The 18,644-nt window shown below is 47.3% G+C and overlaps 1 protein-coding gene across 1 annotated transcript in view; it reads right to left on the reverse strand.

The window, feature by feature from the left end:
• Positions 1-1,015: 1,015 nt before the first annotated feature.
• LOC109413007 (zinc finger protein 1) overlaps positions 1,016-18,644 on the reverse strand; it is a 70,567-nt gene continuing 52,938 nt past the window's right edge. Inside the window, exons 3-4 of the mRNA XM_062845203.1 lie at positions 11,958-12,064; positions 1,016-2,251 (exon numbers count right to left, since the gene is read on the reverse strand). Of these exons, the coding sequence (XP_062701187.1) occupies positions 1,478-2,251; positions 11,958-12,064 (881 nt within the window). The 3' untranslated portion in view covers positions 1,016-1,477. The remainder of the gene's footprint in view (positions 2,252-11,957; positions 12,065-18,644) is intronic.

Genomic DNA, 18,644 nt, shown 5'->3' on the forward strand with positions numbered 1-18,644 from the left:
GGGTACGGCGAACTTCAGGTTAGTGTACGCAAAAAGCCGGCAGATCGTCGAATACGCGGATGTCAATTGAGCAACCTACATCAACGATCGTCACTCGACATCCGGATACCTTCTCCAACTGTACGGATCAACAACGGCGTGCAGCTCCAAGAAGCGAAGAACCTTGGCACTGTTCTCAACTGAGGCAGAGCGGAGTGCCCTGGCTGACTGCATATGCGATGCGTTATGCACCTGCAAGCTGCTTCAAGTGTTGAAGTTGCTGGATCGTCGTCCGGTGAAGATATTCGAGGACAATCAGTCCACGATAGCCGTCACTGAATCTGATGCCCCCTCGAACAAGATGAAGCATCGACAGATCCGTGTATGCCACTATTGTTTACAACTGCCGAACAAAGGCGCAAATGCTGAACTGTCATTTTCATAGGAGAACTGTCAAAGGCTCCCAAAATCCGCTGATTTTAAACGTCTTCTAATTAGGCCTGTTGTCGCATTCGAATAGACCACACGCGTTTCTTCTCTGCTCCGTTGTCACCATTTATACATGTTGCAGTTATCGAATGTCTACTGTATTTCAAAAGTAATTCCTGTCTGAGACCAGACTTTACCTTCGAGACCACCTTCTACCCCACTCCCCTCAACACACAACGAATCGACCAAAGAAACGAACGCGGTCTGCTGCTGACTGCTCTGCTGTTGGCTGGTCGATCTACCTACGACCATGATGTAGTTTTATCTGTGTTGTATCTGTCTGTCTACGTTTCACTTGCAGTTGCAGCAGCAGTCTTGTCGGAGACAATCGCACCGCATCGCATCGCATCGCAAGAACAGAAAAATCTTCTACACAAGGTGGTTGTCTTCCTTGCGACTTCTCCCTCCATCATCGTGTGCATGACACTGTAGCAGAGTGCAGCGGTGCATCCTCTCCACCCAACTCGGGTTGGGTTGCATGCAGCCAGCTGCATCGCGACTACCAAGTGTAGAATTTCGAGAAAAACTTCGTTTTTCGCAACAACAACAACGAAGCAATGCACAAGACAACAACAATCTCAAGTTTTGATAGCTTTTGTTTGGTTGTTTGCGATGGCAAACAACGAGTAAAACAATTTGTTAACTTAACGAAGCCATCTTGCCCGTGCGTTGTTTCGTTGAGTTTCTTCATACGGTTAACGACGCCGAATGCGAGCGACGGGGAAGAACTAGAAGAAGAGGTACATAAGATTCCTGACAAGGTGTGCTGATGATGTTGGACGAATGGTGAAAAGGTGAGTAGGAATGGTAGTGGGGGAAGCACCTTATGTAGAATTAACTTTTGCTTTTTCTTTTGATGGTGTGAGAATATGAATCGACTATCGTCGTGGAAGCGAAGTACTTGAGAGAAACACGTAGAAGAGAGGGAGCGTACGCGGTTCGGTTCGCTGCCCAGCGTGGATGAGAGAAGATAACGCGCGCGACCGACCGGTGAACTCTTTCTTTCGGTTTATGGCCTTCGGTCCGCGTCGTCCGTCGACGACGGTGGGCGATTTCTCAGGTCGATAAAATGGAAAAATATGTCCCCGTAAAAAAGGAGGCTGCTCGAGGCAGCCAACATTCCAGCAGGCAGGTGTGCTGCTGAAACCCAAAAGGATAGAAGAGGAAAGCAACTATAGGTACTTACCACCAGGGCGTTAGGTACGTGCATCAGCTCATGTTTCTCGAGTAAGTCACGATTCGGGAACGAGGCGGAGCATTGTAAGCATGCGTAGGGTTCTGCACTGTTGCTGCCGCTTCCACCACCGATGACCCCACCGCAGTTGCTTCCCCCACCAATACTGCTGCTGTTGCTGTACGTCGGGCTAATAGACCGCCCACCTTCGTCCGCGATGGCAGCGGCCTGGGCGGCGGCGACGGCGACGGCGCTGGCAGAGGCAACGGAGGCACCGAGACCGAGACCACCACCTGCCGAGGTACTTCGACGACTACAACTACTGCTACTACTGCTGTTGCTGCTGCTGCTGCTACTGCTACTGCTATTGCTGTTACTACTACTACTTCTGCTGCCATTAGTCGCCAGCGACGAGGTCGGTTCGTTGCAGTGGCTGTTTTCCAGCGTCGATGTGGAGGCAGGTGGCGAGGGTAGCGACTGGTGGCTGCTACCTATTGGCTGGAACGACGACTGCTGGTAGAATGCCGATAGCGGCGGGGAGGGCGTCGCCGAGTCATGGTGCTCTTGCTTGATCATGGAATGCACGGTGGCGATGTGCTCTTTCAGTGCCTGCAGGTGAGAAAAAGGAAAAAGAAGTGTGTTGTGGTCAGTTACGTGGTTAGTTTTAAAAGATAATGATGGTTCAAGATTGAGCTGTATGATTGGCGAATATGCTTTTGTGAACAAAGCCTTCCCTCGCTGGTTTCTAGTAATCCATGGGCGCTACAACTTTTATAAGTAGCCAGTATAGAAAAATGGATGAATTTCAAGCAGAAGCCATCCATAAAGTATGCTTCCACTCATGAAGGATGGAAATCTACTAAGACGATACGAAAGGCTACGGAGTATTACTGCTTTTATTCTAATGAGTCTACTTCGGATGTATTGTCAGTTATGATGATTCAGGAACTTATTAACTATGTACAAAACGCTGATTAGACCGGAAGTCCCCTATGGGCACGAAGCATGAACTCTACGTGCAGAGGACCAACGTGCCCTTGGAGTTTGCGAACGGAAGGTGTTGCGTACCATCTATGGCGGAGTGCAGATGGAAGACGGGACTTAGAGAAGGCAAATGAACCACGAGCTGCATCAGCTGCTCAGAGAACCAACGATCGTCCACACCACGAAAATAGGGAGGGGTAGGGGCAGGTAACGTCGTCAGGAAGTCGGATAGCAACCCGACTTAAAATGGTTCTCGAGAGCCATCCGAGTAGTGCGCAGCGAGCTTGGTGGATCGTTCAATTGGTGGACGATTTGCGGACCCTTTGCAGAGTGCGGAACTGAAGACGCACAGTCATGAGCCGAGGAGACGACTCCTACATGCAGCAGAGGACATTCAGGCCTTAGTCTGACCGGTAAGCGGTAAGGAGCTAGATGGCAGAAGGCACTCGGCAGCGGAGGAAGGTTAGAGCCAAGAGAAGCTTGTTAGAAGGAAAAGTCCAGCGGCGAAGGAGCATATAGGCAAGAGAAGCTTGGCTGCCGGAGATGACCAGAGATTGACTGACCTGTTAGGAGCTCGGAATATTGGTACAGAGCTTATCCAAGTCTTCTAGCGAGAAAAAGCTTCGAGCCATGAAGAGATGTTCGTAGTACTTTTCTGTCTAGGAACTGTAACTCTAAAGAACTCGGCGAAGTCGATAAGAAAAGGTTTTGTGATTTTAAAATAGGGAAATAATTTACAAGTCGGGTACTGCTTAGCTTCACGCATCAGAATAGACTGATTGCCACTTTATTTAACATCCAGCTAGAGCCCTTCGGCTCATGGTTCAGCCGAGCGAATGTAAGGGTCGTATAACGACAAACATCGTAAGCGCAATGTATATAGATTGCTGTGGTATAACACAACAGTACAAATGCTATGGTTAGCGTGGGCATGGTAGTCTAATTCTAGCTTAAAGGATATGATGTTGTTGGGGTTATCGGTTTCGCGTATGACGTTCGATTGCACAAGAGGTGGCTATGTGGACTACCAGAAGATTGACAACACTGAGGTTTGGATGTCTGAAGTAAATCAGCAGTTGGTTCAGCACAAGCCGGATGGCAAGTAATTCCTAAGAAACGTGCGCTGTGGCGTCACTCTGAATGTGAATCCAAGATTCTTCCTGAAGAGAATAATTGGTAGAGGGTGAACAGCTCGAACACGTTGATTATGTGGCAGCAAAACTGAAACAACGAGTTCACGCGGATGTCCAATAGACGAACCAACCATAGCTCGTGGCACGCAGCAAACTTCCAGCAATGGTTTCTTTTCGTTGGCATTGTACACCAAGTACAGAGAGTTCTTGACGTATCTTAGAACTCGCTTCAAATGCGCCCAATGCCCAGCGTTCTGGCAGCTTTGGAATTGGCTGAGGAAATCAACTGCCGATGCCAAATCCGGTCAAGTTGTAACAGAAACGTAGATTAGACAGCCTACGAGCTTCCTATACGGCTTCGAAATCCGCTTATTTTCTTCGCCTTTCACCAGCTTCAGTCTGCACTTCAACGGCGTCGACGCTGACATGCAGACTTCCATCCCAAACCGCCGCAACATATCCACGAGGTATTGTCGCTGACTTATGCGCATCACACCTTCATCCATGTCACGTTCAATGTTCATTCATAGCTTCCACAGCGGGCATTGATAGACCATCAGCACATCATCGACGTACAGCACGATGATTACCACAGCTTCGTCAATTCGCCGAATATACAGACACTGATCATTCATGCTCCTGATGAACTTCAGCGGTCCTCATACAAAGCGTGACGCCTGTTTCAGCCCGTAGATTGACTTGTTCAGTCGGCATGCCAAATCATCTCCAGTCTCGAAGCCTTCTGGTTGAACCATGTATATTTCTTTGCTCAGAACGCCGTTCAGAGAAGCGGTACGGACGTCCATTTGGAAGACGAACATCCTTTTCTGATTGGCCAGCATAAACAGGGTGTCAAGCTTGGCCACAGGGGAGTAGGTTTCACTGTAGTTCAGACCGTGCCTCTAGCTGAATCGTAGCGATCCGGTGGTCCGTTCATTCCTCGCCTAATCCGAAATACCCATTTGCTCGTTATCGGCTTTCGGTTCCCGGGCAGTCTTACCGTGCTCCACGTTTGAATCCTCCGCTGTGAATCCAACTCCTCGTTGATAGACTTCTCCCATTTTAGCTATTCATTCTTTTTTCGAGCATCGGAAATCGAATTCGGTAGATTCTCGAGGTAACTCGTTGCATTCAAAGCATAATCGGCGTTCTCGACGTCGTAGTCCTTGTGCCACCCTAGGGCATATCGTGTTCATTGTGGTCGCTGCGAGCGTCCACCGTCTGCTCCTCGAGGATTCCCAACTTCGCGTTCGATCTCGTCCTCATGGTCCTCACCAAAACTACCATAATCTTCGCATTCCGCTTCTTCGATTTCTTCGTCAATCTTGCTTTTCGCCGATGAATCATCTCTCGAGGGAAGCATAAGGCTGCGGCCAGAGTGGACGCGTCACGCGACGCGACGCGGTGCGGCGCGTTTTTGACGCGGCTTCCAACGCGACTTGATAGCCACAGTGAACGCGGTGCAATGCGTCTGTCCGTAAAGCAAACTGAAAAGTTTTCATAATTTCCGCCAACTTTGCACATGAATACTGACCATAACTATTTTATTTATTAATTTTTTTATTAAACTCTCCATAATTATTTTGTCTTTCACATTACAACAAACGGTGAGAAGTTTTGTTAAGATGTTTTGGATATTGGATCACTTCACACCATCAATGTATAATTTCCAACTCGGGTTGCAGAGACAGTTTGTGACAGGTTCGCCTTGACAACCAGTAGCACACAATCAAAGCGAGCTGTCTCCTCTCTATCGGTTTAAAGCCATAACATTTCAACAGTTTTTTAGAGTTATCTAATGAAAAATTTCCAGGAGAAATGTGATTATTGTGCTCAACCTAAAATTAAAAATGAACAATTTATCTAAATTTACCTTTTTTATTCTTAATCACTTAACCTAACTTATAGCTCTATTGTCCACTTGGGCACTACGTGACTAACTATTTTTCTATATTGAACTGGTTGCCTGCGAGCTTCTTTCACTGTTCTACTCTGTTAATGGTAGAATGAAGAGCACGAGGATGTGGATGGGTGGCTGTTGTTCCTTTTCCAGTCCGATTGGGGGTCCATTATGAGTTGCAATTCGCCGATGTCCAGGTATCCGGGTCCGTTTGAGCCGTAGGCTCAGAAGAGGGTCAATGTCAGCCGCTCTCGGGGGAAGAGCAACTGACGAAAAATTGCAAGTGCCGGGGCTGGGAATCAAACCCATGACCATCCGCATATGAAGCGAACGTGTGACCAACTACGCCACGGGCCCCGGCACTATTCTAAATTTACCTTCAACTGCTATTTATTTCAGATAATTCAGAAGAGGTATACATTTGGGACAATGGTGATTCCCTAACCTCAAATCTACCCGTCCTACAGGTACAAATTTTGAAATTTTATGAACAAGTGAGCTTGTGGTCAGAGCTACCACAGGTTTGTATACGTATAAAATGGCACCCCTTCGTTTATTTTTAAACAGCAATACAATGGAACAAGTTTGTTAACTCAAAAATAGTATATTTTTATTTTGAAACAGTTTTTTAAGCTTACAGCCCTAGTAGAATACTTCGAGATAGTAAAATAAATGAGAGGGTGCCAACCGTTTTTGTGCATGAAACATGGGTAGGGGTAATGTGAAAGCTCTGCTTGTAATGGATGTAGAATGACAGATATTTCGATTATTTCCGTTAAGTCTTTAGTCATAAATTTGAAGGAATTACTGATTTTGATTCGCAGAATAGGTGAAAAATGAGGTTACGAGACGCCACCGGATAATAAACATGTGGTATTATTCATGTTTATATTTTTACATTCACATTTGAATGCATTTTAAAAATAATTTCGTAAAATTAACGCCATTATTTGGTAAAAACGGACAAAATCCACACAAAAATACAAAATTCTTCGCGCGAACCGCGTGACTTCCGCATCAAAAACAGTGCATGCACTGTTTTGTCGTGCGTCGCGCGGCTAAACGCTTTCCGCTTCGCATCGTTCCGCGCGCACTCTGGCATGTTATGATTGTTTTCCCTGTATTCTAATGAACGGAGTTCTGCCGCGCGTCGCCGCGCGACCTGTCAAATGCCGCATTGCACCGCGCCGCGCCGCGTGACGCGTCCACTCTGGCTGGCACCTAAGAATATCAGATAATGGTCTTACAGACTCACCTTTTGCTGACAACTCACGGCACATCTTGACGAAGTCGACGTCTCGAGCATGGATGATCTGCTTCTTACCTGGATAGCCTGGATACCACACACGATATCCATTGCAAGCGTAGCCAAGAAACACTCCTTTCAACGCTTTGGCCTCCAGCTTTTTTCGCAACTCCTTCGGGACGTGGACGTAGATGGGACAACCAAACTTTCGCAGCTTGGAGACGTTCGGTTTCTTACCCTCCCAGAGCTCGAACGGTGTGACGTTCGACGCAATTGCATTCGATGACCTACGGTTTGATAGGTATCGATTGAGACGCTCGCTGACTCCGTTCTGCTCCGATGTATTTGGTGCGGTCCATTCAACCTGAACACCACGCTGCTTGCAAAAAAAACGATCAAACTGCTTACTCCGATACTCTTCGCTTCGTACTGTTCAAAACGCTCTAACAAGTCTTCCTTGCTTTCCACAAGGAATACCATAGCAAAATGGCTCCAGTCGTCGGTAAATATCACGAAATAGTTCATACCGTTCAAACCGACCGGTGTAATAGGCCCATATACGTCTGAGTGGACCAACTCCAGCACTCCAGCGACGACCTGTTTTCCTCGAGCGCAGTGGACGGCTTTCGACTCTGTTTCTCAATTACGCAAGACCACGACAGATCATGATACGCTTGTCCGACGCATTGTCGTTCAAATCTAGTCCAACTGCCATGTCACTTCGAATCATCTTCCCCAGGCTTTTGGCATTCAGATGTCCGCCGAAACGTCGGTGCCACAATTCCAGCTTCTTTGGAATGCGGCCACACAACAAGGCAAGGCTTCACGCGCGCCGTGCCTGCTTGAGAACAAGTCCAACCGATACAACCTTTCGTATCCACGCTGTATGATCACTTAACCGTTTTCGTATGATGCTTTCATACCCACCTCGTCAACCCTCAACACGGAGAAGAGGTTGCAGCGTAATTCCGGCACATACGTTTTCAACCGAACAGGCTATCAGTTCACCGTTCACTTTCGACACTAGCTCCACTGTTTCCGAATACTCAGCGGTAATCGGTTCCCCGTCCTTCGCTATGGCAATGGATTTTTCAACGGTTCCAAACTGTCGAACAACAACCTGTCGTTGATCAAGTGGTCCAGAGCAGGGATGAGAAATGTACTGGAAAAAACGGTAACCAGTTGTACATTTGACATTTTCCCACACGAACATCACAAGCCCAGCCAAACTCAAACTGTTCGAAAAATAAATGTCATAACATTTTTTTTCCTGCAGCCTTCTTCCTCGAAACGGTTTCCATGCTCGAGAGCGCCAGTACTCGAGCACAACGACGACAAAAATTTCTGTCTCTCCCATTTTCGCATTTTTCTGCGTTTCAAACCGCTTCCAGACAAACTTCTTTACATGCATCACAAAGCTGGGAGTGTGCTCTAGCTATTTGTGCAAATCGATTTAAATTATCTATCAAAACAAGTGAGTTATTAGCAGTTGAAAATATTTGACATTTTTCGCAATCACCCGCCTCAGCTTGACTGCTCATAAATATTTTCGTGGGGACGCGAAAACCATCAAGCGTCTGCTCGACTGCCGTCGGCGCGGCGTCTGATGGTATTAGTGCTGCCGTTGTTTTGTTTTTATTTTACTGCCAGTATCGATGAACGGTAAACAGAAAAAAGTCTCATTCTCATGCCTGGTCCAGAGTCGATGACCCAACCACTCTCTTTATATCCTGTCCTGTTCTTCCATTCACACCGACGAAGCAGACGCCTTTCGCTCCGTTACATGCGCCTTGGATTTCTTTTCAATGTTCACTTTCTCACTTGGCCTCTTCTTATTCGAGCAATCGGCCAACTTATGGCAGTCCTTCTTACAGCCAAAACACTTGAACACTTTGTTCTTCGGCTGCTTCGACCCCGTTAGCGCAGCAGTCAGTGTTCTTATTCAGGGTGACCAATTCTATATCTAATCCCTTCTTCTTTGTCTCCTCATTCAATAATCGACACTTCACGAACTCCATGCACAGATTGTCTTCCGGCATCGTCTGGAGAGGCGTGACGACTGTCGAGCACGCCGGACCGAGGGTCAGCAGCAAGTGACATACGATGTCCAATTCATCCATGTCTGTCCCTGTTCCGCGATCGTGAACGAGACGATCTAATCGTAGAAAGTGATCACGCATAGGGCTGCCTCAGCACCGCAGGCTCAGCATCGTTTAACTCTTTGAAGCCGGATTTTTTCCAAGCGTTATTATGGAGTTTTTTCTACGTTTTTCAGTAGTTTTGGTGGTCAAATATTATGCAGAATATTTTTTACGGATATCCTAGGACCTAGGTCATCCAATCTGTTACTGGTCAACATCGCGCTGGAAGGAGCGATAAGGAGAGCAGGTGTGCAAAGGAGCGGAACCATTGTCACGAGGTCGCTTATGCTCCTGGGCTTCGCGGATGATATCGACATCATCGGGATCGACCGTCGGGCCGTACAAGAGGCGTTCATACCTTTTAAAAGGGAGACTGCGAGGATTGGACTAACGATTAACACCATAAAGACCAAGAACATGATTGCTGGTGGTCAACGTCGGTCCGGCCGTGGTAGTGGTGCTTGGTGGTGAAAAGTTTGATGTTGTGGACGAATTTGTTTATCTTGGTACTCTAGTAACGTGCGATAATGATGTTACCCGCGGATTGCAGCTGCGAATCGGGCCTTTTTCGGTCTGCGAAACCAGCTGAAGTCTCGTAGGCTGCAAACGAAGATAAAACTCGCGTTGTACAAGACTCTGATACTTCAGGTCGCTTTATAGGCCAATCGCCAATACGGAATCGTGGACGTTGAGAGAAGCTGATCGGACAGCCTTTGGAGTCTTCGAACGTGAAGTGCTGCGAACTGGAAGACGGCATCTGACGGCGTCGCATGAATCACGAGTTGTACCAAGTATATAAAAAGATGAATATAGTGAAGCGAATAAAACACGGCAGACTGCGGTGTGCTGGGCACGTAGCTCATATGCCGGAGGAACGATAAGTTAAAACCATATTCAGCAGAGAACTAGGAAGGGGCCGTCGGCTTCGTGGTAGGCCGCGCACACGGTGGCTTTTTGCAGTTGAGGAGGACCTAAGGGCTCTAAACGTTCAGGGTGACTGGAAGCGATTGGCCCAGGACCGAGACCAGTGGAAGGGAATGCTTCATTCGGCGTAGACTCACCGCTATGAGTTGTAGCCCATCAAGTATCAAGTAAGTATGGTCATCCAAACTATTCTTGAGTTTAGATACTTAAGTCTATAGGTGTAACGGTAACTTCTTTCATTATACAAAGCGTTGATTTGTAATCAATCATGTCCAGTAAGTCTTCTGAATGGTTAATATACAGTACCAGATCAGTCGGGATATCCTAGGTCATCCAAACTGTTCTTGAGTTTAAATCCTAAAGTCTACGGGTGTAACGGTAACTTCTTTCATTAAAAGCTACTATTTGTAATCTAACATGTCCAGTAAGTCCTTTGAAAGTTGCAGTGGTTGTTTTTATCAGGCTTCATAATAGTAAGGAAGCCCATAATACCCCAAAAATATATAAAAACGCTTATTGTTCCTTGGTAAGCACAGTGGATTATGCAGTCCACGTAGCGGCAAAAGCTATTATCTCAAGTGTAGACCTGAAGCTATGGTCTCCAGAGTAGTGTTGTTGATCTGGATTATCTCAAAACTATCTTGAAATGCTTCAGGGGATTACAGATTACAGTTTAAAGTGCATTGTGAGAATAACTACTGTTACTATCAAGAACTAAACTTCAGGATAGTTTGGGCAACCCTCAATGTCCCAAAAGCTCATAATAATATATAGTTAGACTTCAGGTTGATCCAGTAACCGTGATTGGTTATGAAATGTTACTCAGTATGTCAGATATAGCTGATGTTACGAGTGTAGACCTGAAGTTCTGCACTCAAAGATACTTTGGCAGACCTGGAACATTCCTTCTCTTAATGACATTTGAGATTTCAAAAGCTTTACGGATCTCAGCAGACTATGCTATGCTATAATTGATGGTGAAAACACATAAAGTTTTCTTGTAGGTTTGAAGGACTTCATTATAGAACAGCTTGGACGAACCAGAATGTTCCAAAGGTTTTTAATAAAAAAGTAGACTTCGGATTGCTCCAGTAACTGCGGTTGATTATGCAATGATACTCAGTATAACAGATATGGCTACTGTTACGAGTGTAGACCTGAAGTTCTGAACTCCAAGGTAGTTTGGCTGACCTGGAATATCCCTGTGGTGTCGCTAAATGACATTTGAGATTTCAAGAGCTTCGCGGATCCCAGCAGATTATGCAATACAATTATTTCTTGCGAAAACACAAAGTCTTTCTTGTAGATTTGAAGGACTTCATTAGGGGATGTTCATAAACCACGTACACTTTTTGGGGGAAGGGGGGCTGACGAAAGTCTACGCTATACGCAAATTTTCAAATTTTTGTATGGACAAAAGTCTACAAGGGGGGAGGGGGGGGGGGGGGGGGGTTGGTCTGAGATGGCTAAGATTTTGTCTACATGGTTTATGAACAGTCTCTTATAGAACATGTTCTGCAGGGCACCTGGTATTACAGTAGAGGTCGAAGGAATAGGGACACTAGGTGCAGGGATTGCATCGTCAATAGTTCGCGTGTTGCCAATTTGTAGGCGAAGTGTGGTAGATTGACTAGAGAATGTGTTGTGAAGTTGTAAGGATAGGAAAGGGCAATGGGCAATCGGGAAATATACAAAGTAAGAGACAAACAGATGGGCCACGGATTGAATCCAGGATCTTCTACATACGAATTAGAAGTGGTAGCCATTAGACCACCAATCCGTCAATATGATTAGATTAGGAAAAGAGATTAGATTAGAAAATTAAGAAAAAAAATCAAGCGTTCCGTTCTTGATTATTCATTGATTACGCGTTGGTGTCTATTAGTAGCTTCACCTAGACTTCTGAGAACAAACTCTGCCGGTTCTGGCAGCTGTAAAAACGTTCAATATACATAGAAGTGAATTTCACAGCATCTGGGTGACTCACCTGAAATCCCGGCAGCGTTTGGTGGCACTGCGGACACTGGAGGAAGCAATCCGTCTGTGGGGTGTTACTCTCATCATCTTTCGGTAGGCCGGATGCCAATGCTGGAACTGTAAGTGAAGCAGAGAAGCAGAGAAAACAGAAACGAAACATAAGTAACTCTGTCTGGTTGGTTTGATTTGCTGGCAAGTGGTGGTAGTGATGCTTCGAAGGAATTTTCAAACCGAAAGCCGACGATGATCTCATCATCGCATCGAGGTCTGTTTCATCCGTGGCGGCTATACACCGCGAGAGATCACACGGCCGGCTCGACTCCAGTCATCGTCGTACATCATCACCACCACTAGAAAGCTACTTTGGCGTGTGATGATGATAGCAATCATATAATATAATGATAATCTCATATTTTCCTTTTCGCATCAGCGACATCAAACGAACACAACTTACTCGGTGGGAGCTATACGTGGCGTGGCGTGGCGGAGGCTGTACCCTTCTCCTAATGGAGAAGGGCTCTCAGCGTTCGCAGTGTTGCCAGCACTCACTCCCGTATGCAGCCCAGTCAGTCTATTCAAATTCCACGACCCACTTGCGATTCTAGAGCTCTTCCCGAGCCGTCTCTCCTCCGCTTGTGTGATGACTCTCGAGTCTCGACTCGATTCCGGTTCGTTCCGTTCCGTCTGTGTATGTGGTTCGCCGCAGTGGAACTGGAACTGGAGCGAGGAGTGAGAGTGAGTCACACGCAACCACCTTAATTTATATCAATTAACTGGACCGCAACGACCGACCGACGGACCGGTCAGCCATCGCAGCCGTCGTCTACGATCCGACGGCTCTTCAAACTTCAACCATCGTCGCCGTCCTCGGACGGAACAGGGAAAGTATGCTGGCTGCTGGAGTGACAACATCGACGTCGTCGTCGTCGTTGACGATGATGACGATAGGGGTACCAATTCAGTACCTAATTCCTCTTTTTATTTATTGTTTCACTTTCAGAGTCGGGCCACCGCATCGCACTAGACTGAAGTCTCGGCCTCGGGGTAATCAAGGTTGGTTCGTTGGACTGCTAGCCAAGCTGATGTTTACCTACTGTTCTGGATTCGAATCGAAAGTCCCCCGTGCGACGGGGGACTTGTTGAATGCGTGAAAACAAACGGAAGGAGCCAGAAAACTGTCAAACTAGAACCCCATTTCGGCGAGAACAATTGGAGAGTTTCCTCCATTGCTCGTCGCCGTTCCCTCCTTGCCACGCTCTCGGAGTTTTTGAGGATCGCTGCAAACTTTTCCCATATTGGGGCACCTAACTGGTTTCATTCGTCGTCGTCGACATCGCGTATGCAAGTTCGGTGGAAAACTTGGTCCTTTTTATAGTTTGGGTGATCAACTAACAAATCAGGACGGAGAGTGTGGGAACATGTAAGTAGAATCATTTATTTCAATAAACTCGTGCACACATGCGGGTTTCTCCCCGCCTTGTGAGACGAGAATCAATTCATCATAACAGTTGGCAACCTTGAAGCCAGTGCAGTGATGCGGGGTATTCTATTTTGACAGTTTGAATTGTATTTTGTATCTTCCGCCACCTTACCATTCCAAAAGAGGTCACATTTCATTGTAAATATATAAAAAATCTAGTGTCGTGGAACGACCACAGAAGCCACTGAAAAGCCACGTTTCAACACAACCGTCCCGTTACATCTAAGAGTTATGAAACGACCGCAGGTGTTACAAGAGTTCCACGTTTTGGGCCAGCCAGTTTTATTCTAGTGTCACAGAACGACCGCAGGGGCCACTGGACTACCACGTTTCCACCCAGCTGGCCCATATTATTCAACAAAGTGTCGCGGGACGACCGCTTTTAGCCCAACCAGCCCGTTTCATCTAAGTGAAATCTGCGGAATGACCACAGAGGCCACTGGAAGGCCACATATTGGCCCAGTGGAACCGTTTCATACAGGTAATAGCTTCGGAACGACCGCAACGCCCAACCGACCCGTATTATCCATGTAAGATTCGCGGAACGACCGCAGGAGCAACTGGAGTGCACCGGTTTAGCACAGGCGCTCCGTTTCATCCATGTAAGAGCCACGGAATGACCGCAGGAGCGACTGGAATGCCATGTTCTGACCTAGCTGGCTTTTTATGTCCAAAAGTAAGTTCCACGGAACGACCGCAGTAACTACTACTGGAGTAAAACGTTTTACGCCGGCTGGCCCATTTCATTCAAATAAGTACCGCGGCGAAATGACCACAGGAGCCACTGGAATGTCAAATTTTGGGCCAGCCGGGTTTCGTCCATGTGAGAGCTGCGTTTTGCCCAAGTAAGTTCCACGGAACGATCGCAGTAGCCACTGGAGTTCCACGTTCTGGGGCAGTCGAGTCGTTTCATTCAAGTGGCGCGGAACTATCGCAGGAGCCACAAGAATGTCTCGTTTCATTCTAGAAAGAGCCAGTAGAATAACTAGCCACAGAAGTCCAATGCCGCGACTGTTCGTGTGACTAACATCTAGTTTGCCACGCCCTTACAGCGTCAGCAGCGGTACTAGAAGTGTCAAGTTAATTTTGTTTACAATAACAAAAGGTCCCCTACAAGATGGACACATGAATATAGTAAATTATTGCAATTAAAGTTATTAAAATATTTAAATACGAAATGTGACTACAGCGCCATTGGAGTTCTAGTGTATTTCTATTAAAGAGCCACAGAACGACCACAGGAGTCACCGTGATGCCAAATTCAACCCAGCTGGCCCATTTTATCCAAGTAAGTTGCTCGGAACAATCACAGGAGTCACTGGAACGCCTAGTCGACTGTTTTGTCCAAGCTAATTTCACGAAACGACTTCAGTAACCATTGGAGTATTATTTTTTCGACCAGTCGATCCGTTTCATTCAAGAAAATACTGTGGAACAATCATAGGAGCCACTGGAGTCTTATCTTTTGGCCTAGCTGACCCGTTTCGTTCATGAAAGTACCACGGAACGACTGCAGGTATCATTGGAGTACCCCGATTGCCCCAGTCGACCTATATTATCCAAGTAAGTTCCGACGGAACGATCGCAGGAGCCACTGTGTAGCGCCACGTTACGGCCCAGCCTATCTGTTTTATCCATGCAAGTGATACAAAACGACCACATGATCTACTGTAGTGCCACGTTTTGGCCCAGCAGGCTCGTATCATACAAAAAAGTGCCGCAAAACAACCACAGGCGGCAGGAGATACCGTCCGGAATACCACGTTACAGTCTAGCCGGCTGTTTTGTCCAAATAAGTTTCTATTAACGACCGCAGTAGCCACTGGTGTACCATGTTTTGGGCCAGTCGTCCCATTTCATCTACAGAAGCCACTGCAATGCCACATTCTAGATTAGCCGGTCCGTTTCAAGTGCCGCGGAACGACCACAGGACCCACTGTAGCGCCACGTCTTGGGTCATCCAGGTTGGCTGTCCCAAAACGTGGCACTACATTCAGAACATCTGCAGCAGCCATTAGAGTGCGTTACAAGTTAGTGCCACGGTCGTTTCCACAAGAGATACTGAAATACCACGTTTTGGCCCAACCGACTCGTATCATAAAAGTAAGCGCCTTGGAATGACCACCAGAAACATTGAAGTGCCACGTTTCAGATCAGTCAGCTTGTTTCAATCATCAAGTTAGGGATCGCAGTAGCTACTGGAGTGCCACGTTTTGGCCCAGCCGGCCTGAGTCTTATCAGAGTAAAATCTGCCAAGTTTTGGCCTAGCCAACTGTCCAAGAAAGTGCCGCGAAACGACAACAGGAGACACGGACATGGTTAAAGCCCGTGAAGCTGGGAGTGCCGAAGTCTACCCAGACTGACACATTCGTATTCACGGGTAGCTGGAAGATTACGCCAGGCGCTATTGCTTATGGCGCGACGCTATTGCAGACGCGTGCAAGACTGCCGTCAGAAGAGGAGCTACCAGGCGGCGTTCGCAAGGCCTGGACGTTGTTAACCTCGAGAGTGAAGCGCAGCAATACAGGCAAATAGGGCCCATATAGCCGAAGCGGTAAACGCACGGGTATTCAGCATGACCATGCTGAGGGTGACGGGTTCGATTCCCGGTCGGTCCAGGATCTTTTCGTAAAGGAAATTTCCTTGACTTCCTTGGGCATAGAGTATCTTTGTGCCTGCCACACGATATACACATGCAAAATGGTCATTGGCAGAGAAAGCTCTCAGTTAAAAACTGTGGAAGTGCTCATTGAACACTAAGCTGAGAAACAGGCTTTGTCCCAGTGAGGACGTTACGCCAAGAAGAGGAGAGAGAGGAGGGCCCTTGGCAAGCGTGGAAAGGTTGGGCCTGAAAACGTTAGCTCGCCTTGGATCGTAGGAAGCGGGGGGTTGCGACCTTGCGTAGATTCTTCACAGATTCACATATTAGGAGGACGTTCCCTGGACCGTAGTGGATTGGAAGGAGAGGAATAAATGTCAGAAGAACAGGAGCCAACGTACGCAGTATTCGACGTACTTGTACAGGCGAAATGATCATCGAGCCCAAGGGCGCAATCTACAAAAGTTTGGCGGAGAGCTCCTTGGTGAGAATGTTGAGATGAGGGCTCTCACCGCCTAAACGACTCCAAAGGTCAAAAACCTGGACGAAATCACGGACGTGGAGAGGCTTGTCACGGCACTGCGGCAAAAGTGCCGCGGAGCATGTGGCATTCGCAGCAGTTCAGATACGGATTCAGCTACCTGCTGTAAACGCCAAAAAGCCCGTCAAATTTGGAAAGCTCAAAGTGGGCTGGTCGATATGTCCGTTGGGTCTACACAAGCCACCTGATGTTTGCTTCAAGTATTTGACCCAGCACACAAGTCGTGGCCTTGAAGGAGCAAGCTTGGGAGCAAGCTGTTTAGGTGCTGTGGAGGTGAAAGCCATAAGACCCAAGGCTGAACGAACTCCTCCAAGTGTTTGATTTGTTCCGGATTATCCGCGAACATCCGGCGAGAGGCCCCGGCTTGAAGAGAGCCACAGCTCAAAAGTCACAAAGCAGGTAATGCTACTAAACCTTAACAACTGTAACGCAGCCCAGCAACTGTTGTGTCTCACAGGTAACAGCAACTGGTTCGCGGATGGATGCAAAATGGCAGCGATATGGTCCAGGAGTTGGTGTTTACATCCTACGAGGGCTTCGTGGTTGCTAAGGTCGACTGGGACTTCTGCTGTGCTGTTATGTGCCTCCTCGGTGGTCGATAGAGCAGTTTACGCAAATGCTGGACTGTACGACGGTGGAGCTGACAGGATGAAGGCCGGTGGTAATGGAAAACCGTACCTGATGGACTCAAGTTATAGCGCACCGGCGCTGCATCAGTCTACGGTGGATGCAGCGAGTGCGTAAAGATAAGAATCGTGATGACCGAAGGGTGATGTACGCGGTTGCCCAGGTTGCGTTCAAATCCGAGAATACGGGCAAGCAAAAAGGCCTGCTACAAAGGCCTGTGTTGGTTTGTCATCCCAAAACCTTCGGGTAACGACTACAGGGTCATAATGGCTAAGACACGAGTTGTAATGAGTTCCACAGAGCCTGACCATAAAAGCAGTCATATTAGACGATCCCAAGATATTCAGATATGCAATGCAGCGATGTCTGAACGAGGTAGTCTTTCCATAGGTCCTATTGCCAAAGGCGGGGAAACTACCCGATGATCCGTCGGAATACAACCCCATATGCTTGCTTGACACGGCAGCGAAGGTGCTGGAGCGGATCATCTTCAACAGACTGTTGAGATACACCGGAGGTAGAGATGGTTTCTCGCGTTCTCGAGCAACCAGTTCAGTTTTCGAAATGGGAAGACGACAGTAAACGCTATATTAAGGCCATTTTAGGCCTAGATGGCTTTCCAGCGTAAGAGAAGGGGATTTCGCTAGTGCAGAAGTCTCCGTAGATGTAAGAAAAGCGACCAATAACGCCAGATGAGCAGCTATTGCTAGAGCACTAAGTCTTGGGCTACTTTTATTAACGTCACTTCAACCTATGGAGTACATTCGTGGGGCGCAGTCACGTGATGCCTATACAATACAAGTTTCTAGGATTTTTTAGGAGTACTGGTATACGACACAGAGGCGGGTCGGAAGCGCATTCACGTAACATTAGGAGCCCCGCAAGATTCAAACTTGAGTCAGGTGTTATGGAATGTCAGGTATGATGAGGTGTTGAAGTTCTTGATGCTGAACTTCATCCTAACGCACACATTCGATGATCAGTTCAGCAAATTTGGCTGAAATAGAGCACGTTGTGTTTCTGACGTCAGCTAACCCCTAACCTCAAACGGCTTACCCATTCATTCCGCAACCAGATCTAACCCGATTGTTGTTGCACACATTAGTGATGACAGGAATTTCAATTAAGCTGAAAGTCATTCTGTAAAACGAAAAGAAAAAAGAACTCCCAATTGCACTAGACAAATTGACAACTGACGACGACGACGACGACAACGAACGACTAGTCGTCGGAGGAGGTAAGAAGAACAGAAGACTGATGCGACGCGAACCGGTCAATTAGGAGGAGCAGCCAACGCAACAAGCTGACAGCAATTCCGACAGGTAGAATTCCCCCGAAGTCGAGTCGACAAAGCCTTAAAATAAACGGCCCCGGTCGCGTCACGCCACCAAATCCGCGAGCCCGCGACCTAGGAAACAATGAGGAAAAATGAGCATCGGGGAAAGTTTTG

The sequence above is a fragment of the Aedes albopictus genome, chromosome 1 (assembly GCF_035046485.1).
Source record: "Aedes albopictus strain Foshan chromosome 1, AalbF5, whole genome shotgun sequence".
In the NCBI taxonomy this organism is placed as follows: domain Eukaryota; kingdom Metazoa; phylum Arthropoda; class Insecta; order Diptera; family Culicidae; genus Aedes; species Aedes albopictus.